We start from the raw sequence: 22850 nt of genomic DNA, 5'->3' as shown, positions 1-22850 counted from the left end.
TATATGTATATTGATGCAGACAAAAAGTGTTTTGTTCGGTAGGATGGAGCGGGGATGTCTTGGTGTCTCGCTATTTCTTTGCAGTAGAGTGTGCGGTAGTAGCTGGCAGTTCTGCTAAATGCTTGGCACCTCAGAGCTCGTTCTAAAATCCAAGATACTCCTTCCTAGATAAAACATTAATAGGTATCCTAGTTTAATTTGAATATTGGTTTGTTAATAGATGTTCCGTTTTCCTGCCCCAGTAATGATGCTGAAAGAGCAGCCCTAGTGAGAAGACGTTTTAAACAATGGTATTCTACACCACAGAATAAAACTGCATCGTTTCTGAAGTTCTCTGCAGCGTGTGTTGTTTTTATGTAATGCATATTCATTCTGTGTGTGTGCATCTCTCTCTTGCAGCATAGGGCACTACTTAGATGAAGCAAATTGTTATGTATTCGGACCACTGCAAGAGAGCAGCAGGTCCTGAGAACATAATTTTTTTTTAAACAACCAACCTTCTCTTGGTATTACTCTTTCATCTAAAATTCATTTCTTCCTAACCAGTCTCTGCTTTCAAACAAAGGTTGCATAACTGGCATTCAGGAGGCTGCATTACTGAAGGACTGCAGCTGTTGAAGGTGAGAGGAAGAGACAAAACATTGGGTTTTGTACGCTACTATAATGGAGCACTTAGTATGAGAGGAATTAGGTGATACTATCCATATAGCATCTACATTCTGAAAATCAGAAGACTGCACTCAAAATCAGAGTGACTGGATTTTAAATGCCTTGTTTGTAAGGCTAATTTCTGTTATTGCACATGTAAATAGTAACGTTAGTCTTCAGAAGAATTTCAGGCCAGCCTCAGAAATAAGAAGGCCATTTGTGTGTCACTGGGTGGCTGAACTGTCATGTTGGCACGTACAAGTGGCTTGCAGATGCAAATGTGGCGACTCTATCTAAAAATGACTATGTCTCTTGAAAATCTGAATTACTAGCTGTAATTTGTATTTGGAATGGGTTTGTGTCTGAAATAAAACTGAAGGCAGCTTCCTTCCAGATGCTGTTGTGTGATTCTGAAGGGTTGTTTCAAACCATCAGGAACTACTTTCTCTAAAGGGCCAGTCTGGGGTCCTATACTTGCTTGCACAGAAAAAGATGCAGAAGTCAGCTTTTAAAATACACAGTATTTCCTGTGACTGTTTTATGGAAGGTAATGTTTCAGAAATCATATATACATTTATTTAAGAGAGCAAACTGCTTCTTCCTGACTATTAATTGCTGATTTCGATATGCTAATGTTAGATGCTGTAAGAATTAAACAGAGAGCCCTAAATGCTTAGAGAGGAACACTAAGAATCGAATGATCCAAAAGTATACTTTGTATCTAGCTTTTTTTATTTCTCCAAAGAATCACAGTTGGTGTTTAAAGTCTCTCAAAAATGCCTTTGTTAACAACAGTACTGGCGGTCAACGTTTTCTGAAAGCATGTTTTACCACAGCAGTGTGCAGCTAGCAGTGGGCAATTCACAATAATTGAAACAGTGACAACAAACAGAAAGGCTTGAGCTGCATGTGTAGAAAAATTAAAGCACACGTTAAGTGATGAATATGTCACTTAAATTGAAACTGGAATTTAATATAGGGGTGAATTGTGCTACCTTTTGCTACCTTAATTTATGTATGGCTTCTTTATGATAAAACCCCCAAATGGCAATATTATTCATATGTTCTTTAGGATATTCTTCTAAGGGGCTGAGCTAGTATTAAATACATTTTACAGAAACCACTTCAGAAGAGATGAGAGACCTATAGATCTTCTTTACAGCCTGTGTCCGTTAAACATTTTTTTCCCTTTGCAGTGATGAGTACGCTCATACCAATTAAGAGTAATTTCCCCTATCAGCAAGCAAATTTGCAGCTGCTGAGGTAAACTAACCAAAAGGAGATCAATTGCAGTCTGCTAGTGCATATACTCTTTCTAATAATCCTTTATGTAGGTTTCTGTGGACATACTCAAATATTTTGGCAGCTAAGAATTTTTTTTTCTTGTGACTTTTCATCAGTTGTTTTTTAGACTGACAACTGAATACTGATGATATGGGGCTTCACATTTTTTAATCATACGCTGCGTATGACAAAGCCATCTTCGTATGGCTGGTTCGTCTCAAAAGCAATCCAGTTTCTAAATAACAATCTTTTTTTGACCAGGTAGTACAATATACAGCCTGAATCTAAAACTAAATTGTCATATACAGGGGGAGCGGTTGCAGGCTGTGCCTCATCCAGGCTGTGTGCTTGCCAGAAGAGGTTTCTTCTACTGCATGTTCCATCTCTTCTGTATACTCTCATCTAGTGTTTGCAAGGCTGATACATCACAGCAATTTGTAGATTTTTATTTAGAAAACTTGCTTCCCCCATTCTTCTGTTAGAGCAATGAGATTGATTCGCTGTGTAGGTGTGGTATAAGGGGTGAGATGGGAGCATATAGCTGGGGCAGGGCAGGAAGGACAGGTGAGGCCATTCTTGAGGCAGCCTTCAGATAGCCTTGGTTAGGTTAATGTAACATTGCAGTCTCATTAAGTATGCTTCTTGTTACCTATATGGCAAAGGAATTAGAAGTGCCTTTTGGAACGATGCCACCTTTCTTTCATGAATTTGTAAATGTAATTTCAGAAAGCACTTTTGGTCTTTGTTGTCACACCTTCCAGGATTTCCTTTGCCTTTCTATGAAAATGCTTGCTCACAAATTCTTCTTTAATGGAAAATTGAAAATATAGAAACACGTTACGGATAAAATGTGCATGCACATGTTAGAATAAATATTCTTTTGGGATGCATATATATATATTCAGTGCAGAACGGCTACACCTGATATAACCAGAAATGTGACCCCCAGATGCTGAATGCAAGCAGTGGGTTTACATAGCAGTCAGGGAAATGCAGTGATATTTGGACTGCTGCACATTTTCTTTGAACTCGAAGACTTACATTTCAGGCAACCATGCACTTGATTAAGTTTAGAGTATTATACAATGAGGAAACTAATTTCATAGAAAGCTTAGAACAGCATGTCTTTTGTCTTCAGGAGCTGGTTGAGTCAGCAACAAACCTTGAAAATGTGCAGCCTGGCTCCTTTAGCCTCAGCATCAGACAGAATAATTCTAAAACTTTGATTTAAAGCCTTGATATTCATATGTCTAAGATTTATCCTGGCTAATGAAAATATATGTATGGTGACTGTTGTACATGGAGTTTCCTTTGCAGAAGCTGTTGACTCTGTCACAGATTCATTAGTTAACATATTTTCCTACATTATTTGCATCTCTAGAAATACCTGTGGCTTCACGTGATGCTTAACAGGGACTGACTGTGTATCCAGCCTTAAGGATTAATACTGAGGCTGGGGAAGCAAAACTGCAAAAATATACTTAAATTTGTGTGTGTTATACCTATCTGATTCTTTTCCCTTTAGTACAAGTGAAGGAGGAACCTGACTTTGATCTGTATTCTTGGCCATGCTACTCCTGCATGCTGATAGCTCTTGTGGCCTTGGCTGGGAGACTTCACATGGGTCAGAAAAGGGTTATGAATAACACTAGGAGGAACCTTGATTAACTGCAGTGAAGACAAAATACAAGGCACATACTGTGTTAAAATACTAGCTTACCCTGGGATGCTAGCACATGCTACGTACATGGTTCCTGTGCAAATATTTCCAGTATAAGTTACTGTTTCTAGTCACAATTCTCTGAAGTATCTGTTAAATACTTTGCTTAGTATTAATTAAGGCTTATCTGAGTATGGGCTTTGGAACATTTCACAGTGCACACAGTTCTGTTAATTTTTTAATAAAAGTAGCGATTTTGACAATCTGAGAAGTGTTGGATGGGAGACAGTGAGTTCTCCAAGATTGTCATGGAAGTGCTCATCTAGCTAGGAGCCCTGTAATGATGATCAGGCATGTATCAGACATTTAAATAGGTTATGAGCTTGTAATTATAGTCGTCTTTATAATTCCATACATACAAAGGGGCAGAACTCTGCTGCTTCAGACAGATGAATTTTGGTATGCCCTAACTTTTCAGTCCTTAATTTAAAATAATTAAGTAACTTTTAGTTATGTAGTGACTTTCAATCATTGTGATGACTGACATAAATACTGTCCTATTGCTGTTTGTTTTAATAAGAAGCTGGTATGTTTTATGGATCTAGGTAAGGTCGCTAGGACATTAAATAAGTGGCTTAAGGTGTGTGTTTCTTCCTACTGACCGTGAGAACTTCGAATGATTGTTCACCTTGATTTCTTCCCTTGTACTCTGTAGAGTTCTCTGAAACTTGTACTAATTGTGATCTCCAAGGCAGAATCCAAAAAAAACCAAACACTACTTGTCTCTGAAGCTCTTTCTGAAAATTGAGTCATAGACGTTACATTTTAAGCCAGCAGAATGTTTGATTATTCTACTTTTGACTGCCTTTAAAATTCTAGTTGCCATAACAACTTTATTTCTTTATTTTTAGCACATCAGTTGCCATAACAATAAAATATAGCTTTTTGAATGTAACCATTTTTTCCTCACTTTTTTTGCTTTGTTTTATAAAGAACCTGGGGGGGGGGGGGCGCAGGAAATGTAGCAAAGCTCTTCCCCTGTGAGCACTTTGGTTAGAACATAAGCTGAAAAATATTTTTTTTTTTTTTTAAATCTAGCCTTATTCCATTTCTATGCCAGTTTTTTGACTACTGAGTATTTTCATAACATGCAGAAAAATGAATGCAAATCACTGTATGAAGCCTTTCCTTTGTAGAAAATTGCTGTTGGGATTTCATTTTTATGTGTTGTAGTTAGTGTATTAGAAAGCCATAACTGTTAGAGAGTCATTTCCAATATCTTTATTTCATTATATCTAATGGCTGTAAATAAGATATAGGCAACTGCTACTGACAGGGGAAGCATTTTTCTTTATGCTATTGAAAGCTGTCCCTCTTCCTCTTTGTTTCATTGTTTTCTTTTTCCTTACTGGAGGATTGCTTTACAGCTTACTGTTTAAGTTTTGCAGTGAGTAACTTCATTTTTGTCATGTCATTCTTTATCTTATCTTTCATTAAAGTATGGGAACAAATTATGCTTAGTTTGTTCCTGCAGCAGACATTACAGACATGCTGGGAAGAAACATGCTGTGTGCCTTTTCAAGGCAGATTAATTCTAGTGGCCATACAAAAATGATGGCCACTAGCATCCTACACAAATATAGTGGGTATAGCCCAGTGCTTCCATCTATTCCCATATGGCCCTTCCCAGGCATATTGTCAGTTAGCTGAAGGCTAGTATTTAGTTCAGTGTGTTGATATGCCAAGCTCTGTGAAGTTATATGTGATATATCTTAAAAATATATGAATGAAGAGATTGACTTTTAGTGTCAAACCACAGTTTTGAGCAGAGGGGAAAGGTTTACATGTGAATTTAATATTGGTGAAAGAAGTCGGACTTAATCAGTAGACTTCTGTGTTCCCTGAGAGTGTTCTTTCCAAAAGGACCTGTAGATTCTCTCAAAAATGCTGTCTTTATATTTAACCTGGTTTTAGTACTGATAAAGTATGTGTTTAAATGAATTTTTTTTTCTTAGAGATGGCAAATAATGTCAAGTTGGTATTTCTTTTTGAATAAGAAAAATAATTTATCAGCTCACATAACATTTTACATGTGCCAATTTCTAGCTATAAATATAAATGTCCTCATTATCTAATACAATCAAAGTAATTTAAGACAAAATTTGCTAGTTATTGGAAGTTGAATGTATTTAGATGTTATTAATCTTGAAACATAGTTATCAGATGTGAGATGATTTTATAAATTTTAATTAGCTAATTTTTAACTCTGGGAAAAAAATAAAACAGTAACTCTTGCTTTCAGCGGCATTTTCCAAATATCTATCATTGCTGGGTTCCATGTCTGTGTGTCTTACTTCAGCTGCTACTGTTGGCAAAATTTTCCCTCTAGACTGCTCTTGGTAGGAAGCTATTCCTGGTCCTTTCTCATATATGGTTATTGATGCAAGTATGTGCTGATATAGACACCGTGCTGTAAGAGAATGTAAGTGATACCTCTTCAGCAGTTCCAGCTGGGAGGAAAATTTGGTCTAAATGAAGTTGAGTTTAAAATCTGTAAAAAGAAATTGTGCCATGCTTCAGTGTATAAATAGTTTTCATGCCATATCCTTTCCATGTTCCTCTTTTCGATTTCTTCACAAAAGTGGCAGAATAGTAATACTGAGTAACACTTTGTTTAAAGATAGTCTTCTAAAATTCACAATTTACTTTGATTGTTTTCATCTTTTTTGTTCTCGAGAAATAATGAAATTGGATTTACTAGTCCAAATTTGGGATCAGTACCGCCTGCTCCTCAGTAGATCTTGCTCTAAAACAAACAGTGAATCTTGAGTTCTTAACTAATTTTTGTCTATACCAATAGTTGAAGCTATGACTCTTCTTCTAAATGATCCTAGTTGTTCGGTGTTTTTCTGAGCCACCTCTTGTCTCCTTGAGGAAGCACTATTTTTAAAAAATCTATTAAAGGAAAAGTTTAGGGTGGAATGTGTCAATTATGTACGCAAATCAAAACGTAAACTGTCCATGTGACTAGGCACGCACTTCCAGCCAGCCCCTCCAGATCAGACTAGATGCTCTGGGAGAATGTACTGGGTGACCATTTAACCTAAGCCGCATCCATGAAAAGTGGATTTGAATCTGTTTCTGACATGCGTCTCTGAATTTGTCGTGTAATGGTAGATGCCAGTTAACAATTTTTAGAAAAGACAATTGGAGTGAAGTGGATAATTCTGAAGGGTTTTAAACTATTTTTGAGAAGAAGATAAATTATGCACACGAATGTTCTCTGTGTTGTAGCTTTCAGCACAGATTAAAAGTAAGTTGCCAAAGATTACGGTGGGGAGGTTTTTGTCGTACAGGTTTGCCGTTGTGACGTTCAGAAGTATGGTCCTGAGATGGAGAGGGATTTGGAAGCGCATGCAGTGTTGATCATACAGTAGTTGATGGATGTGTGGCCTTGGCTTTGAGTTCTGAGGAATGCTTTGAGGATGAAGTAGAAGTGATGCTCCTGGGAGAATTTAAAGAAAAAATACTGGGTGCAACTGTGTGTGTGTGTGTGTTTGTTTTTAAATGGCAGTGAAGAATGAAAGTCACATTTGTGTGTACTTCAACTTTATTCTTTGGTGCATCCAAACTTGTGATTTTGAAAGACTGACAGATGTATATGGTTTTGATCCTTGTGTTCGTATCTTAGTAGTTGCTTTTGCACGGGCCTTAGAACTTGGCTTCCTAATCAAGGCTCCAATAAATTATTTGTCATTTGAACGCATTAAATCAAAATTTGTTGACTTTTAAAAGGTCATGCTGTAGTTTAAGAGAACTCTTTGGCTTGCAGTATATGAAAAATGAAAGTAGGTGATCATAGTGTTTGCGATTCTTTTTTTTTAGTAGCCTTAAAGTTTGTTATTCTAGCTCTACTGAAATGGAATTACTAATACTGACTGAGCTTTATGCTTCTGCCAAGTCAGTGGGAATCCTTCTGAACATATACTTCCTTGGTGCCCAGTTGTGATAAGCTTTTCAAATACCACTATCTATGGAGTGTAATTCCTGCCTTGACATAGACAGAATTATTAGTGAAAACACAACTATGTCAAAACATGCTTCTAATAAATTTAAATGAACACAGTATTAAAATAATCTTTTAGGTATTGTTTTAAAATATGAGAAATGGTTCCCACAGGAAAATAAGGGGTAATACTACCTGCACTGTTCAGATTATTCTCTACATTTCAGTATTTCTTCATTTACAGTTCTCTTAATTGCTATCTTCTGTCCTTTGATTTACCAGGTGAAAATTTTAATCATCTCTTGAAGGCAGTGTAATTAATAGGTAGTTAATTTCTGTTCAATCTAATGTACCTTTCATGCATTAGAGGCTATGTTTTGTGGTAGGACAGCTGTATAGATAGGGTATGGGTTTGTTATGGTACTTGAAATGCAGAGGGCCAATTTTCAATGAAATGCACATTCTTTCACACTGTCAGTGTGCTTTCACAAACCACCAACTAAACATTAGTCACGTAATCAAAAGCAGGAGCTAGAGGAAAAGCAATGCAAATAACAGGGCCCTCCATCAGGATGCCTGGAGCAGTGGTAGTAGTAAGCCTGTATTCTTTTGCCAGTATACTTTTTTTTTTTTTAAACTACTGCTAGTTTAAGAGCAGGCGGATTAGTTTTAGTGGGAGATGCATGAAACTGTCTGAGGGCACATGTTTAATTTTTTGCTTTTCATACCATCATAAGATTTTTTTCTTGTTTTTCCAATGACAGTTTTCATTCATTTATAAAGCATTTGTTATCATATGTGGTCAGTTAGTAAATGGCATCCTTCTGTAGCTTAAGTGCTGTTTGTTTTAAGTAAATGATATGTTTAATTCTTGAAAAATGCTAATTATCACCATTCATTAGACTTCACAGCATTTCCCTGAAGTAAATTCCCTTCTTGATAGTTTATTGCATGGTGTATTATTTCTATTGATTTGAGTCACAGAAGTTTTGGTGGTATTTGTCGCTCCGAATTGAGCTTGTAAAGTGAATTCCATTTGTCATAGGAGCATCAATACAATCTCCTCCTGAAGAAAAATGTTCTTTAATGTAAAATTCAGAAAAGTAACCATCTAATCTGTGAGATCACAGGTTGTAATGTTTAAAGGGAGACTGCAGCACTTTACTCTGAAAACTTGTTTAATATTTATTAAATACATGAATAATGTTAGTAGCTAATTTAAAAGTTTCAAACTTTAGAAATGTTCAATGTAATTATTAAATAACAGCATGAAAGGACTGCACAATAAACTTGCAGCTGTGAATGCCCATCTTTATCTACTGATCCACCACAACACATGAAAAAAAAAAAAATTCTGCCAATTTCTTGTTCTGCATCACAGCATCCTAATTGCCTAGCATTCATGTGATACTGGCTAATATTTGCCTCGTTAGAAACAGTATTGGAAAAGAACTGGGGCTGGGAGTCCAGCAGAGGATCAGGCTGAAACGGAGCCTGCTGAGAGCAGTAGTAAAAGACAAAGGGATCAGTAGCTCCCTTCCACATCCCTCACAATACCTTGACCTTTTAGAAAGCTACTGTCCCCTTCCAGCCTCTTACCTGAACTCCCACCACCCTCCATTCCAAATTATACTGGCCCCTTCCTTCTTTCCCACCTTATAGAACCTACTTGGTTGCTGCCATCAAATTCAGTTTCGCCTCTAATGCAGAAAAGGTTCATGTAGGCTTTGGGGATGATTTTTTCCTGTAACAGTGAGGTAAGTGCTCCACATGAGCATCTGCATTTCAAAAATGTAGCTGTGCAACTCATATCACTTGATCTTTCTTGCAGTCACAAGGGTATGTGGGCCATAGCATTGTAAAATGATTTATCATAAAGAATGCTTTATGATCATGGGGTGGGAGGGAGAAGGGAAGAAAAACTGATCTGTGATAGCAAAACTGATAAATGAGAAGGTGGGGAAGTATTTCATGGCTTTAAACAAGATACTGTAGTTTCCTTAAGAACTAACACTTTGGGATTATTACCACTGGGGCAAGCATGTTTAGTCTTGGTGGTGATAAAGACAAACTGCAACAAGAAAAATTCTGAGCTGATACTGGGAGTCACAGTGAGAGTGGTCAAACAGGAGCCCATGCAAGCTGCAAAATCTCCATCCTTAGAGATGTTCACAACTCAGCTAGATGAGACCCAGCATAACCTGGCCTAAATTTGGCATTGGACGTGACTTTCAGGTTGGCCTTGCTTTGAGCAGGGTGTTGATATCCAGAGGTGCCCTCCAACATAAAGTGTTTCAGAAGTCGAAGATTATTTTGAGAAAAAACAATGCTTTTATACATATATATGTATACCTTTTATATCTCATATTATATGCCTGTACTGAGGTGAAAATTCCTGTGTGTTCTGTGTAAGCTAGAGCTCTTCATGGTAGTTTTTTAGACAGACAGCTGTAGTGGGTGGATTTTGGATAGAGGCTTTATATTCCAAATAACAAATAAAACTAATTTCTGTCTTAAATACAGCACCAATAGGACTTCAGAGAGCAACTTCAAGCACTAGTCTGATGTAAAAAAAAACAGCTGCGTACACACACGCAAAATTTTTAAGGCAACTACTCGTTTTTCTTCCTCCTCGCCCTCTTTAAGCTGCACTACAAGCTGCAGGCTTTATAGAACAGAATTTTTCTGGAGGCATTAAAAACAAAACCATAGTGTCCATATGATTTGGTGAACAAGTAAATGCTAGAGGTAGTTCAGATAAAAATAAAGCAAACTGAAGAAACACCTTTATAGGTTAAGGAGAAAGGGGATAAAAGAAAGTAATACTTTAAAAAGAAAAAAAAAAGAAAAAAGGAGTTGGGCAGAAGAAAAGAATAAGGAGCTGGTATGTGTATCAATATTGTCATTCAGGTCTGCATCTAAGTAAATAACTATTATGTTCCTCATCCCACAGTGTCAGCTGCATCTCCCTGCTCTAATCAATGCCTTTTTAAAAGGTTTTACAGAAATTATTGTTGTCCATTTAATCCAGCTGACCATCCAATATTTTAACAAAGAGAGTCCTGAAAGCCTTCAAACCAGAAATGAGTGGTGCGACTGAGATGCTTCTTCGTACATTGCAGGAATTGCTTCTATCAGTCCTGTTTGCCTTGCAGAAAAAAGATTTAGAAAACAAATATTCCTATTGCTTTCTGAATAGAAGAAATGAGTAATAGATTGATTCCTTGCTTGGAGCTTCTAGATCTACCTCTGTATGGTCTTTTTCTGCCTGAGCAGCTGTATCTCGTTTCCTTACAGGCTCACACACATCCCCACTGCTTTCTCAGGCTTTCTTTTCATACACAGAGCTCGAGCTCCTGCCACATCTCTGTTTTCAGCAGGATAAGGTGGTATGAGTCTTCTGTTTTGGATGGTAACTTCTGTTGTTTCTAGCTGATGTGATTTATAAAGAAGGTGTGGAGTTGCTTCTTCTATTCAGCTCAAAGAAGAGTGCTCAGTCCTTCTGCTGGACTTAACCAGCTATGGAATTTATGCACCATGTAAAATACTGCCTTGGTGACAGCCATTAAATTCTTCCAATATAAGTGTTTTCTCTTTCTCACTTCCTTTTGTTTACATGCAAATTAAAAAAAATCCAGAAGCACATTTAGTTTAAAACTATGCCAGAGTCCCTAATGTGTCTCTAATCTACAGATAGAAAACTTTTTCCATGTAGCTTTTTAATGTTCTGCCTCTGATGTAACATTCCAGTATTGCCACATCTTGTAAAATTCTGTCTGTAATTGCACACTTTTGTCAGGACTAGTTGATTTCTGCTTTAATTTTCACTTGCCTCCAAATATAGGTAAAGTACAGTACAAGTTAGTGCAGTTGGTCTGTTGCAGTTTGCACTGCTGCTTCTTAGAAAATGCCCCTGGGAGCTGGGCTCCAGGAGTAGCTGAGGTGATGAAGCCACTAGCAGCTTGCAGCATGACTTTTGTTTTTTTTTTTTTTTTTTTTTTTTTTTTTTTTTTGTAGTGAAGGAAGCCTGCTGGTATTTCCATGAAGAAAGAAAGGAATCTTCCTTACTTTGGAATCACTTTGTCCCTTTAATTATAGTTTTTGAAAGGAAAGCATTTTACCTGCATTGAAAACCAACCAGCAGAGGTTGCCGTTGATTTTTCTGTTACCTCTTACCTGCTTAGCAGTATCTGGGTTTCTTGTACAGACCTGAAATATTTGGCTGACACGAGTGCTTGTTATCAGAGTTCGGTACTCTGGGCACACAGCAATAGGCACTGCGGCTTTGCACATCGGCTGGGTCTGACCTGTGAGCAAGGTGACTCAGTGGTCGCCGTAACATTTGGAAGCTTCAGCCGTTACCAATATTCAAATCTGTATCGAGCAGGATGCGCTGAGCACATAGTTTCTGTGGTCCATTTAATTTTAGGCTTCACCTTTGTTTCTCTGACGTGCCCCCGTGTCTTTGAGGCTTTCTAACAGACGTTTTAAGATGTTTTGGCGCTTTGTTTCTCCGGTGCCCACCAGGAACTGGCCCAGGGAGGAGAGGGAGAAGTCCTGGTTGCTGCCATGCCTGTGCACACCGTTGTTTGTTCTCCTCCTCCTCCTCCCCCGCAGGAGGAGTGGGAAGAGGAGGAATAAAAATTGCTTCCTATTGTTCCGCCTGTGGTATGGATAGCTATGGCTTAAAGCTGTACTCAGGGACTAAATTTAGTCATTAAATCTGTTGTCGCAGCCATTTAGAGTTCTGAGGTATTGGAGTGATTTTAATTTTTTTCTTAAATCCTTCGATGGAAGAATTTGGGATTATCACACGCCGTTATTGCAAACCACTCTCACCCTGCTGCATTTTATGCTGCTTCACAGTTCTACAGACTTGTCATTCAGCCTGGAATATTTGCTCCAGGCTATACTCGAAATACAAGATGTTAACCCAGGAGCAGCTTATTAAAATTTTGCCTGTGGTTTGCCTTGGAACTAAAAGAATTTAAATCACTGTAGTTTCTAATGACTTGGTTTGTTAAAGCCTCCGATGCCACTCTTGACACGTGTCTTTTGCTGATCTGTAGCCCAGAATACGGTTCTGTGGTTGGTATTTTGGTGTCTGAACCTGCTGTTCCTCTCTGTGTCTAAGGATGTATGGAGTGTCTATGCAAGATAACTTTGATGATTGTACTTCTGCTACTGGTTTTATTTTTAGGAAGCATGAAGTAAACAAAAGTTCTGTTCTTAATCAGGGAATAACAGCATCCATTTGCATGAATAGAGAGATGGGTTAATTGGGTTAGAAAGTCTGCTTTGAAACATAATGTGTTACTCGCAAGTATTTGTATTTAAGCCGATGTTTGTCATCGGTTGAAGCAATTAAAAACTGGTACAGTATTGAAACCAGTTGCAGCTGAGTTTTAAACTAAATCTGCCTTAAGTATGAAAATAATTAATTTTTAGGAGACTGTAGCTTTTTCTTTTAAGCAAGACAAGAAAATCTGTGTTGAGCCATGGCAAATATTTTACCGAGCTAAACATGTGCAGACGTCTAAAAGATGCCTGCGAAATTAGCAATCTGAGAATAACTTTTCCCAAACATTTTTAGTGAGGCGATGATGGCGGTTTCTAAAATTGCCTCTCTCTCTCTCTCTGGCTATAAAAGCTGAGTTGGGTGCACCCAATTCGAGCGTTTGAGGGTTTGGGTGTGTATCCTGTGGACTTGAGACACTCCAATTAATTCTGGGCCGTTCAGCGGGCTTTGCCGTGCGGGCCCGGAGCGGAGCAGCCTGAAGGAATTGGGCCGGTACCCCCAAACCTCCCCGCACCCCCAAACCGCCCCGCCGGTTACCGGCCTGGCCGGGGGGAACAGCCGCGCCTCGCCCCGGGCGCTGCGGCCCCGCCGGAGCAGAGGGTCCCGGGGGCCGCCCGTGCCGTGCCGTGCCGTGCCGTGCCGCTGCGGGGGGAGCCGGCGGCCCGGCTCGGCTCGGCTCGGCCCAGCCCGGCCCGGCCGCCGTTCCCTTCCCTAGTGAGGGCGGCGCGGCGCGGCCATTGGCTGGGGGCGGGGGGGGCAGTCACCTTTCCAGCGCCCGGCTCGGCTGCGGCGGCTGGTCGGGGGTGGGGGGGGGGGGAGGAGGAGGAGGAGGAGGAGGAGCGGACTCAGGTGCAAGCAATCATTTCGAGGGGGAAGGAGAGAAATAGCGACAGAAGCTCCAGCCGCACCACAGTCACTAGGACTCCCTTGTCAAGCAGTTCATCATAGCGGCCGATAAGGATGCGTGTAGGTGAGAGAGATTGCTCTATTGCTTTAACAAAGAATTAGACAAAGTAGTCATTTTATACGTGCTCTGTGGCTTATAGACGAAGGGAATGGATAGCCGGAAATATTCTGGGATGTTATAAAATCAGAAGGACTTTCTGTACGGCGTGGCGATGCACGACAGGAAATTAACTCCAAAAAGAATGCTTTCTCTCAAACTGCTGCAACAGCATTGAAAATTTTTCTTTTCTAGTATCTGAAATTCCTCTTGAAGACACAGCAAGGACTATCAGAAACATCGGAGAGATTCTGGTACTTTTAAAGAGACTTAAAGCAAATGCCAGCATAATAGCTGAATGACCTTGGAGATCATTTTGTGTGGATTCATTAATTCTCACTGCCAGTCTTCTAGTCTCAGGAACTCTAGGATTAAAGATGGTTTTAACATTTTAGGGGCCTTTCAAAAAGCGAGATTGTATACAATTAATTACCTGCCTAATGATTCCTGAACTAATCAAGCATTTACTTAAAACTGAACACAGAAGATGCTTTCTTTTAACGTTTGCTTTCTCCGTAACTGCAAATAAAATGAACAAGGTAATGTCCTGCAATTAGAAGAACATTTTTTTAAAGCAACTATTTATTTTGCTGATCATCTCATAAATATAGAAACCCTAAAACTACGTAGAAGATGAAGCTGAATAACAGAATAATGGAGTAGTAAACAATGGCAGCTTTTCTAGTCAAATCAGCATTTCATTAGCTTCACAGCAGAATGCAGATGGAAGTTTCTGTTCTCGTTGTATGGGGGTTTGTGAAATGATTCAGGTGTTGCTACAGAGGTGAGCAATATCATGGATATACCTATGAACTCCTGGGTATTGATCCACTGTAGCAGACATGGCAGAGTTTCCAAAGATGATTATTTTAAATTACCATTGCTGAAATTAAATTCAAGAGGATTTATTTTGTCTGTGGGGACCTTGAATTATGCTTCTGGCATTAATAATTGTAATGGACTATAACTGTTTGAAGGAATTGTGCATATTGACATAAGTCTCCACATTCTATTCTTAAATTAGTTTCATTTTTAAATGAATAGACACGATCTTTCTCATTGTATGTGAGATGTATGTTTTCTTTCTTGGGAGTCAGAGGACAAATCTGCCTTGTCCCCCACCCGTCTCCCTCCAAATAAAATTCATTATTCATACCCAAACAGTGGTGAGTCTATTGGAATTAACCTTGACAAAAATGTTTTCCTTACCTTTCCAAAGAATAGCATGGATAAGACGGAGTACCATCTCCTGAATGGAGCCAGAAAAAACAGCGTTAGATGATGAACTTTTTTCCTTTACTCTCCAGTCAGTCTGTGATTTAAATTGAGACATTAAAAAGATTATCTCCAGTAACTGCTGGTCCAGGAAACCTGAGCTGTACCGAGGTTCCTCCTTCCCTTCCTCCCCCTCACCCCAATAGATTCCAAATAAATGACTTTCTCAGGAAAATAAGCAGTCAGAGATTCCCCCCTCCTTCCCTGGGAAATGAATGTTGTCTCTTTTTTTGTCGGTTTTTATTTCCATATTTCACAGTACCTGTTTGTTTTAGAAGTGCCTTGTGTTTGCTAAAGATTGGTGAAGAGCACTGGAGGAGCTGATCAGTGGCCTTTCTCTTTCTGGCTTTTTTTTTTTTTTTCTTCTTTTCTTTTCTTTCTTTCTTTCCTTAAAGCTAAGGTGTGCCAGAGGTGATGCACTGATGCTGAGGAGGCATCAACAGCTATGGGACTGTAATCCTCTCAAATGTAAGCACTGGCAGTGTCTACAAAGAGAGATCGTGAGACGCTGAAGCAGAGTTTAGCTGCTGTTAAGCAGGTCATCTGCTCACTAAGGCTCAGATTGCAGTGTTCCCTAATCACAAAACATGAACCAGTCCCGATGGATTGAATGGAGGACTCTGAATATGAGCAGTAGTGTTATGAACGTATCTGAGCATCTCTCCTGCCCTCTTGGATTTGGTCACTACAATGCAGTTGACATCTGTATCCTTGAGACAGTTGTTATTGTCTTGCTAACATTTTTAATTATTGCGGGTAACTTAACTGTGATATTTGTTTTTCACTGTGCTCCACTTCTGCATCATTATACCACCAGCTATTTTATTCAGACCATGGCCTATGCTGATCTTTTTGTTGGAGTTAGCTGCTTGGTTCCTACTTTGTCACTGCTCCACTACTCGACAGGTGTCCACGAGTCCTTGACTTGTCAAGTTTTTGGATATATCATCTCTGTGCTAAAAAGCGTATCTATGGCATGTCTTGCTTGCATCAGTGTGGATCGTTATCTCGCTATAACAAAGCCTCTCTCCTATAATCAGCTGGTCACACCTTGTCGCTTGAGAATCTGCATCATTTTGATCTGGATATACTCTTGTCTGATCTTCTTGCCTTCCTTTTTTGGTTGGGGAAAACCTGGTTACCATGGAGATATTTTTGAATGGTGTGCTACCTCCTGGCTAACTAATGCCTATTTTACTGGCTTTATCGTGTGCTTACTATACGCTCCTGCTGCCTTTGTCATATGTTTCACGTATTTCCACATCTTTAAAATTTGCCGGCAGCACACCAAAGAGATAAATGATCGGAGAGCTCGATTTCCTAGCCACGAAGTGGATGCTGCTGGGGAGACTGGGCACAGCCCCGATCGCCGCTATGCCATGGTTTTGTTTCGGATAACCAGTGTGTTCTACATGCTGTGGCTCCCCTATATCATATACTTTCTGCTGGAGAGCTCTAGGGTGTTGGAAAACCCAGCACTTTCCTTCTTAACGACATGGCTTGCTATAAGCAATAGTTTCTGCAACTGTGTGATATATAGCCTCTCCAACAGCGTTTTCAGGCTGGGACTGCGGAGACTGTCAGAGACAATATGTTCATCCTGTATGTGTTTAAAAGACAGGGATGTACGGGACCCTAAACCAAGAAAACGGGCTAATTCCTGCTCCATTTAAAGAAAACTGGCGCATGTAATCAAACGCGGAGTTTTGATAGTATTTGCTGTGTCTGGAAACTTGCCAGAAGAGAAGTGTTTACTTGAATAGCTTGCTATGATGTTAGAGGGAGTTTAAAAGTGATTGCGGAAAAGGAAAAGGCTGCTGTTAAGAGGGCTCGCTGAACTTGAATATAGCTCTTGCGAAATTGTGAGGAGAGCAATTCAACAGAGACGATGAAGAAAGTCAGAACTAAAAATCTTCCAAAGGGCATGAAATAACTACCACATCAGAGGAGGTTCCTCATAAAATAAGTTAGTTGCTACCTTATATTTTCCCCCTTGTAGAAAAGTTGTCTTACTATCTTTGTGTCAGAATATACTGTAGCCTTCTGAATTTAAATATATTTAAGAGGAAACAATCAACAACACAGTAAGTGGCTATCCGTAAATTATATACCTGAGGACTGTAGTAGATATTGCAGATTAATAATCAGCTCTATCTCTGCTCACATCTTGTACAATTTTCAGTTGTACAAACAATCCGCAATGCATAAAACCTACACCGGGCATGACGCTTTTGGATAAAATGGCGCATTTTGGTACAACTTTCACAGAAGCTCTCCCTCTCATTTCCCCCTTTTTTCCATACTGTGCATCCCTAGATTCCATGGCGTCCAAGTGGTTTAGTTTGAGGGCACCTACGAGGTAAACAGAGTTTCAAACCATTCTTCCTGCAGAAAGCAATAGCCCTTCCTGGCTGGCTGGCTAACTGCAGCTGCCCATGTACAATGACTTCTTCAGTCTTTCATTCTCTTGATCCTGTTAAATTAGCACACAGTATTGATGTAGTGTCCTTTAGGGTGTACTAAAGCTTTTCCTTTATTGGCTACACAGATAATCCTAATGCAAATATGATAATCGCTCACAGCAGTGTGCATCACTGCTTAGAAAATTAAAACTAACTAACCCTTTACTTTGGGAAGTCTAAATAGCTTACTGTTGTAGCTGTCAATCCGTTGTGTGAACCTAGCTTGCACATAACTGTATTTTTTTTAGAGAAAACGTAAATTGTGGTCTGTGCCTAATGTTTTCATAGCACATGGAATAGGTCAATGCTACAGGATTAAAAAATTACACTTGCTTTAAGAGACATACTTCTGTGCAGTTGTTGAATAGCTGTTTGTTAGACAAATGTTCTTGGAGGAGGTGAACAAGACAGTTTAGTATTAAATGCAGGCAAAGAGCTTCAGTATTTTTCCTTTTGTACTGAACTGATTTTCAGGTCCACTGATGAAATCTTTTTTATTTTGCAAGGGTGCACATTAGGTTTGTGTAATAAATTGCCAGGGGTTCAGATGCATGCCAATCGATAAAATATTTAAATTATTATTTTGAACCAAATGTAATTTTCTTAGATGGTTATTGGCTTTTAAAAAAGGCCCAATTATTGATTATTGGTGCCTTTTAACACTGCACTATTATTCCTTCTTTCACCAAAATGCATATGTAAAGATCGTGCCTATTACTTTTTGTAATGGAAGCCAACCACGCTTGCACACTTGTGGTTTGATTCTAGAGCTCCCTTAATTATGTATTCTTTGTTCTGTTGAGGTGGTTCTGAACCCCTGTACGTTTTTTAAACCTGTAAGAAAGTTGAAAGAATGGAATAAAGTAGTATTATGTATATCAAAACCAGCCTTGGCGTTAGTTCCCTGATGTTACGCTCTGTTCTCTGTGAAAGTTCTTTTGGGTTAGGATTCAAGAGTGAACAATTTAAAATTCAGACCTCAGAGCTGCTTACTTGCCATCTTAAATGTTTATATACCAGTTTCTAGCATTGCACAATCTAAAGCAGATTGAAATATGACTTGAAACATTCCTCTAGCTAAGCTGAGCTGTTGCTGACAATTAGCCCTGATAGATATGAAAAAATGAGTAGTATTCTTTGCACGTATCTCTAATGCTCCATGTCTACAGGAATGTGTCTGCTGCCTTCTTTTGAAAAGTTGCTGTTTATTTCGGAAGGCTCTTTTTGGCTAACTGCTGCTCTCTAAGGCTGTGTAACCCCGTCTCTTCTTACAAACACGACTTGGATTAATTTCGTTTTGTCGTTATTTTGTCATTGTTTCCTGCCTAGTAGGTCCTCAGCATGCAAGACTTAGACAAGGAACAATGAAATACCTAATTTCTCACAACTCACAGGGCTGGTTTCATACCAATAAAGTAGTTTTATACCTGTGCTCCAGAGCTGGCTGCTTACCGCTTCTGGTTTTTTGTTGGCATTCCTGGTAACAAGTTTCTATGGGACCTTCTGAAATTCAAGAAAAGTTCTAGAAAATGCTTGAAGTTGAGCTGACCTTTTATGTAACGCAGTCTGGAGACAGTAGATGCATTGTTAGCATGGTACTGTAACTACAAATATGTAGAAATACACAAGCTAACTCATTTGTATCGGTAGTGCCTTAGTTGAACCCTGCTTGTATAACCTCAGCAAACGGAGTTGATGTACAGCAACTTGAAGCTTTATTGCCTGCAAACGGTAGGTCAGAAAGAGAGCTTCACTTCAGAGGTTGCAGCACAACGTTTACTCACCAGCTCACCGGCTTCTTGCCCTGAAGGGCAGAGTTAGCAATACTTTTCTCTCTTACCATCGTGTTGAGCTTGTGGAGTTGTCAGGTGGAACTGAAGATTTCCCTTTTCCTCAGGCTGAGAATGTAGTAGAAATCCAATACCCTGCAAACAAACCATAGGTTCCCAGGTTGTTCGCCCTTTTTTGGGGGGGTTGTTTCTTAAACATTGGCTTAATGTTGTTGGTGCAAGAATGCTAATTTTGCTTATCTGGACCCTGAATTTCAGTTGCTGTAAAGTCACACTTTGGCCTGTTCTCTGTACATCTGAGTCTCCTGGTTTCCTGGAATCTGTCAAAAAAAATCCTCAGCAGAGTTAAATACTGGCATTTCTTCTTGCTGTTTCCCAGATGACAGGATTTGACCTGGTGGTCAGTCATGTGAATTTTTAAATTTACTAAGTGTGTTTCATTTTTTGAAAGTGTTTTCTAAACTCATGATTTAAAATTTTATTTGAGGGAGGTTTGTTATTGTTTTACTACTGCTGTCTGAGGATTCCAGCTGGTGCTAAATTCTCTTCCAAAATTATAAGGCTGGACATTTTAATGGATTAAAAAAGTCCAATAGAAATTCCAGTCACCCAATCTGTCACACTTGATTTTCAATCTGTCATTATGTAAAGTCTCATGTTCTTGCATGAAAATCTGATTAAAGAATGAGACTTTTAAAGCTGGCATCTGGAGTACATATCCCACTTCCATGTGCGTAAAGATCTTTATGATTTATGAAATACTTAATAAATAGGTGACCAGACACTAACTAAAGAAATCGGCATGAAAAAATCATTGTTGATAATACAGGTAATAATAAAATTTCTCCATATGCAGATATATTAAGGGAGTTGCTAAAACTGTAGCTTCATTTAAAAAAAAAGTAGCCATGAGAAGAAAACATATGTGAAATATTAAATAAAAAGGTTAAAGTGAAGAGATATGCCTAATAGGTAAGCAAAACAAAAAAAAATATATATATATATATAAAGTTCCTTTGTGCAGGTAGATTATGTTGTGCCATTATATTTCTCTTGAATACTTAACGCTTGTAGTGTAACAGAGGCTATGTTGAGGTCGATTGCCTTACCGTTTTTGGAACCTCATGTCTTCAGCCTAAGGAAAAGTCAAAAACATTTGTAATGGCAGCAAAAGTGCTACCAGAAAAGTGACTTTTTTCTTCACCAAATTCTCTGTGCTTCCTTATTTTCTGGAATGGCTAAGTGAATTTCTTCTTAAAATACTATTCTTTAAAGGGAAAGAAAACTGTAGTAATGAAAAGCACAAGGCCATCTTTTAAAAGTTTACTTATTGTCTCAGAGTAAGGTATCTTTCCCCATGTTTCTGCTTAAGAATCCATTTTGTAATTGGACTTTGGTAAAGCATGAGGTATCATACTAGGTTTATTTTTGCACAGAATCTTTCTGCTTCCCCTACTGAAAAGTTCGGAGTGTTTTGCTTTGTTGAGCCACCTTTCATAGATACAGATTATGCAGACCTTTTAAAAATAGCATTTATATTGTTTTTGTGATTATTTTTAATTCATTACTGTTTGACTGTGAATATCCACAAGCACGCTTAGTTTTCCCACTCAGCTAATGTCCTTTTATTTGAGTAAAGTAACTTACCAATCAATATTAGAAATTGGCTATTGAGAAAAGTATATCAATGTAATGATTAGTTATTTCAGTAGCTCTTTCATCTTGTGTATGAAAAATTATGTTTAAACAAAAGATAGTTGTTGGAACAGGATACTGAGTTGATGGGAAATGCATCAGATTTAATACTATCTCACAGTTGGTTCTCAACATGAAACTCTTTAATCTTTCCATATTACAGTTGTAGCCAAGCAAATAAAGATATAATTATTATTTTTTTTCTAAATGTTGGTGTTTGAACGCTGAGGATCTGTATCTCTCAATCCAAGCTGCTGCTCATGATGGGAATATCCCTTTAACAGATCTCAAGCTCAGTTGCAGCATGCCTAGCAACATGATGGTCCTGGAGCTGACCTTGCCAAGGAGCAGTGCCAGAGGTTCAGGAGGCCAACATTGCCATGGGGGAAGAATGTCAATGAAGGTGGCAGTGGCCTCCCCAACCATCCTCCAGGATCAGCTAATTTGCAGATCTTTCAGTTATATTGTCACTGTCACCAAAAGGATAAGTTTAAGCCTTTGCCTTCATCCCCCCGTTGTTACCTCTGTTCCTCTCTTCAGGCGGTTTTATGGATGGAGGTGGTGCATCATTCTACTAATGAACTGAATTAGGTTTATTTTGTTGAATTTTTTTGATTAAAATATTTTATGTGTGACATTTGAACGGCAAAACCAAACATTACTTTGTTAACTAGATGTAGATTAAGTTTTAGGCCTTTCCAGAAACAGAGGCATCATTGAGGTAGTGTTTTCCTGTTGCTTGCAGTGTTGCCTAGAACATTGCTTAAAGACAGTATTTTCCAAAGATTACATGAATTTTGCTAAACCAAATATGAAGTTCAAGTAGAGTCGTGGTTTTTTTCCTATTTAACATAGACACGTTTAATTTTTTTTTAGTATACTCTAAATTTTTACATAGATCTCTGCAGTCATTAAGCATTTTTGTTAACAGAAGACTATGTCATAATTGTAGATTAGTGGAGTGATAGCAATATAGAAGGATATTTAAGGGTAGCTTCCTTCTCACAGATTTTTCTAGTCAGTCTTAAATAAAATGACTCCTTTCTCCATCTGATACTAGGAAGATCCTTCCAGAGAGTATGATCTGAGCTCTGTGAGCTTTAAGTGCTAAAGGAACAGTATGTGAATGGAGAAGAAGCTGTTAATGGCTCTGTGCCCCAGTGCAGCCTCGAGAAAATCCTAAAACCCCTTCACTTTTACATCCGTAATTTCTGTGGACTTTTCCTTTGTCCAAGTACTGTGAAAGGTAGGATGAATATAAGGAAACCTTAGTGCTTTCAGCTGTGCTGACAGGAGGCTAGGAAAAGCAATTTCAGGCAGTAAAAATGCCTGGAGATCTTCGGGATTTTATCACAATCTTACGCCGACTGCTGCCAAACTTAACCCTCTTGAGAAGAATGTGACAGCAATGCTGAAGGCTTTTCATTTTAATCATCGTGTGACTCGGTCTGAACAAAGAAAAGGTGATTCTGATCAAAATGAAACTTTTCTAAGTGCAGTGATTACCAGGGAAAAGGGTTTTGCTTTTTGTATGTGATGTTCATCCCTGCCTCAAAGCTCACAATCTAAAGTTTACAACTGGCAGTATTAGAAAAGGTGACAAAACACAAAGGTTTTGAGAAGGGGAAGCGCAGAGATGTTAGCATTAATCATGCAAGGGCATTTCTGCATCTTGACAGCATTGCTTTTTATTTCTTTGTTTTCTCTAAATGAAATACATAATGCTTG

The 22850-nt window shown here is 38.7% G+C and overlaps 2 protein-coding genes across 11 annotated transcripts in view; both read left to right on the top strand.

The window, feature by feature from the left end:
- Positions 1–22850, top strand: part of RABGAP1L (RAB GTPase activating protein 1 like) — a 263849-nt gene that overhangs the window by 72524 nt on the left and 168475 nt on the right. The window lies entirely within an intron of this gene.
- Positions 14162–18521, top strand: GPR52 (G protein-coupled receptor 52). Its single transcript, XM_074877068.1, has 2 exons — positions 14162–14684; positions 15571–18521. Exon 2 carries the CDS (start codon positions 15763–15765, stop codon positions 16846–16848), a length of 1086 nt encoding a protein of 361 aa, XP_074733169.1. The 5' UTR covers positions 14162–14684; positions 15571–15762; the 3' UTR covers positions 16849–18521.

The sequence above is a fragment of the Strix uralensis genome, chromosome 8, assembly GCF_047716275.1.
Source record: "Strix uralensis isolate ZFMK-TIS-50842 chromosome 8, bStrUra1, whole genome shotgun sequence".
In the NCBI taxonomy this organism is placed as follows: Eukaryota; Metazoa; Chordata; class Aves; order Strigiformes; family Strigidae; genus Strix; species Strix uralensis.
The sequence above is the reverse complement of the archived record's forward strand: the minus strand, read 5'-3'. Positions and strand labels throughout refer to the sequence as shown.

What these genes read in the sequence shown, in the direction of transcription:
- GPR52 (XM_074877068.1), top strand. Translation starts at nt 15,763, where the DNA reads ATGAACCAGTCCCGATGGATTGAATGGAGGACTCTGAATATGAGCAGT.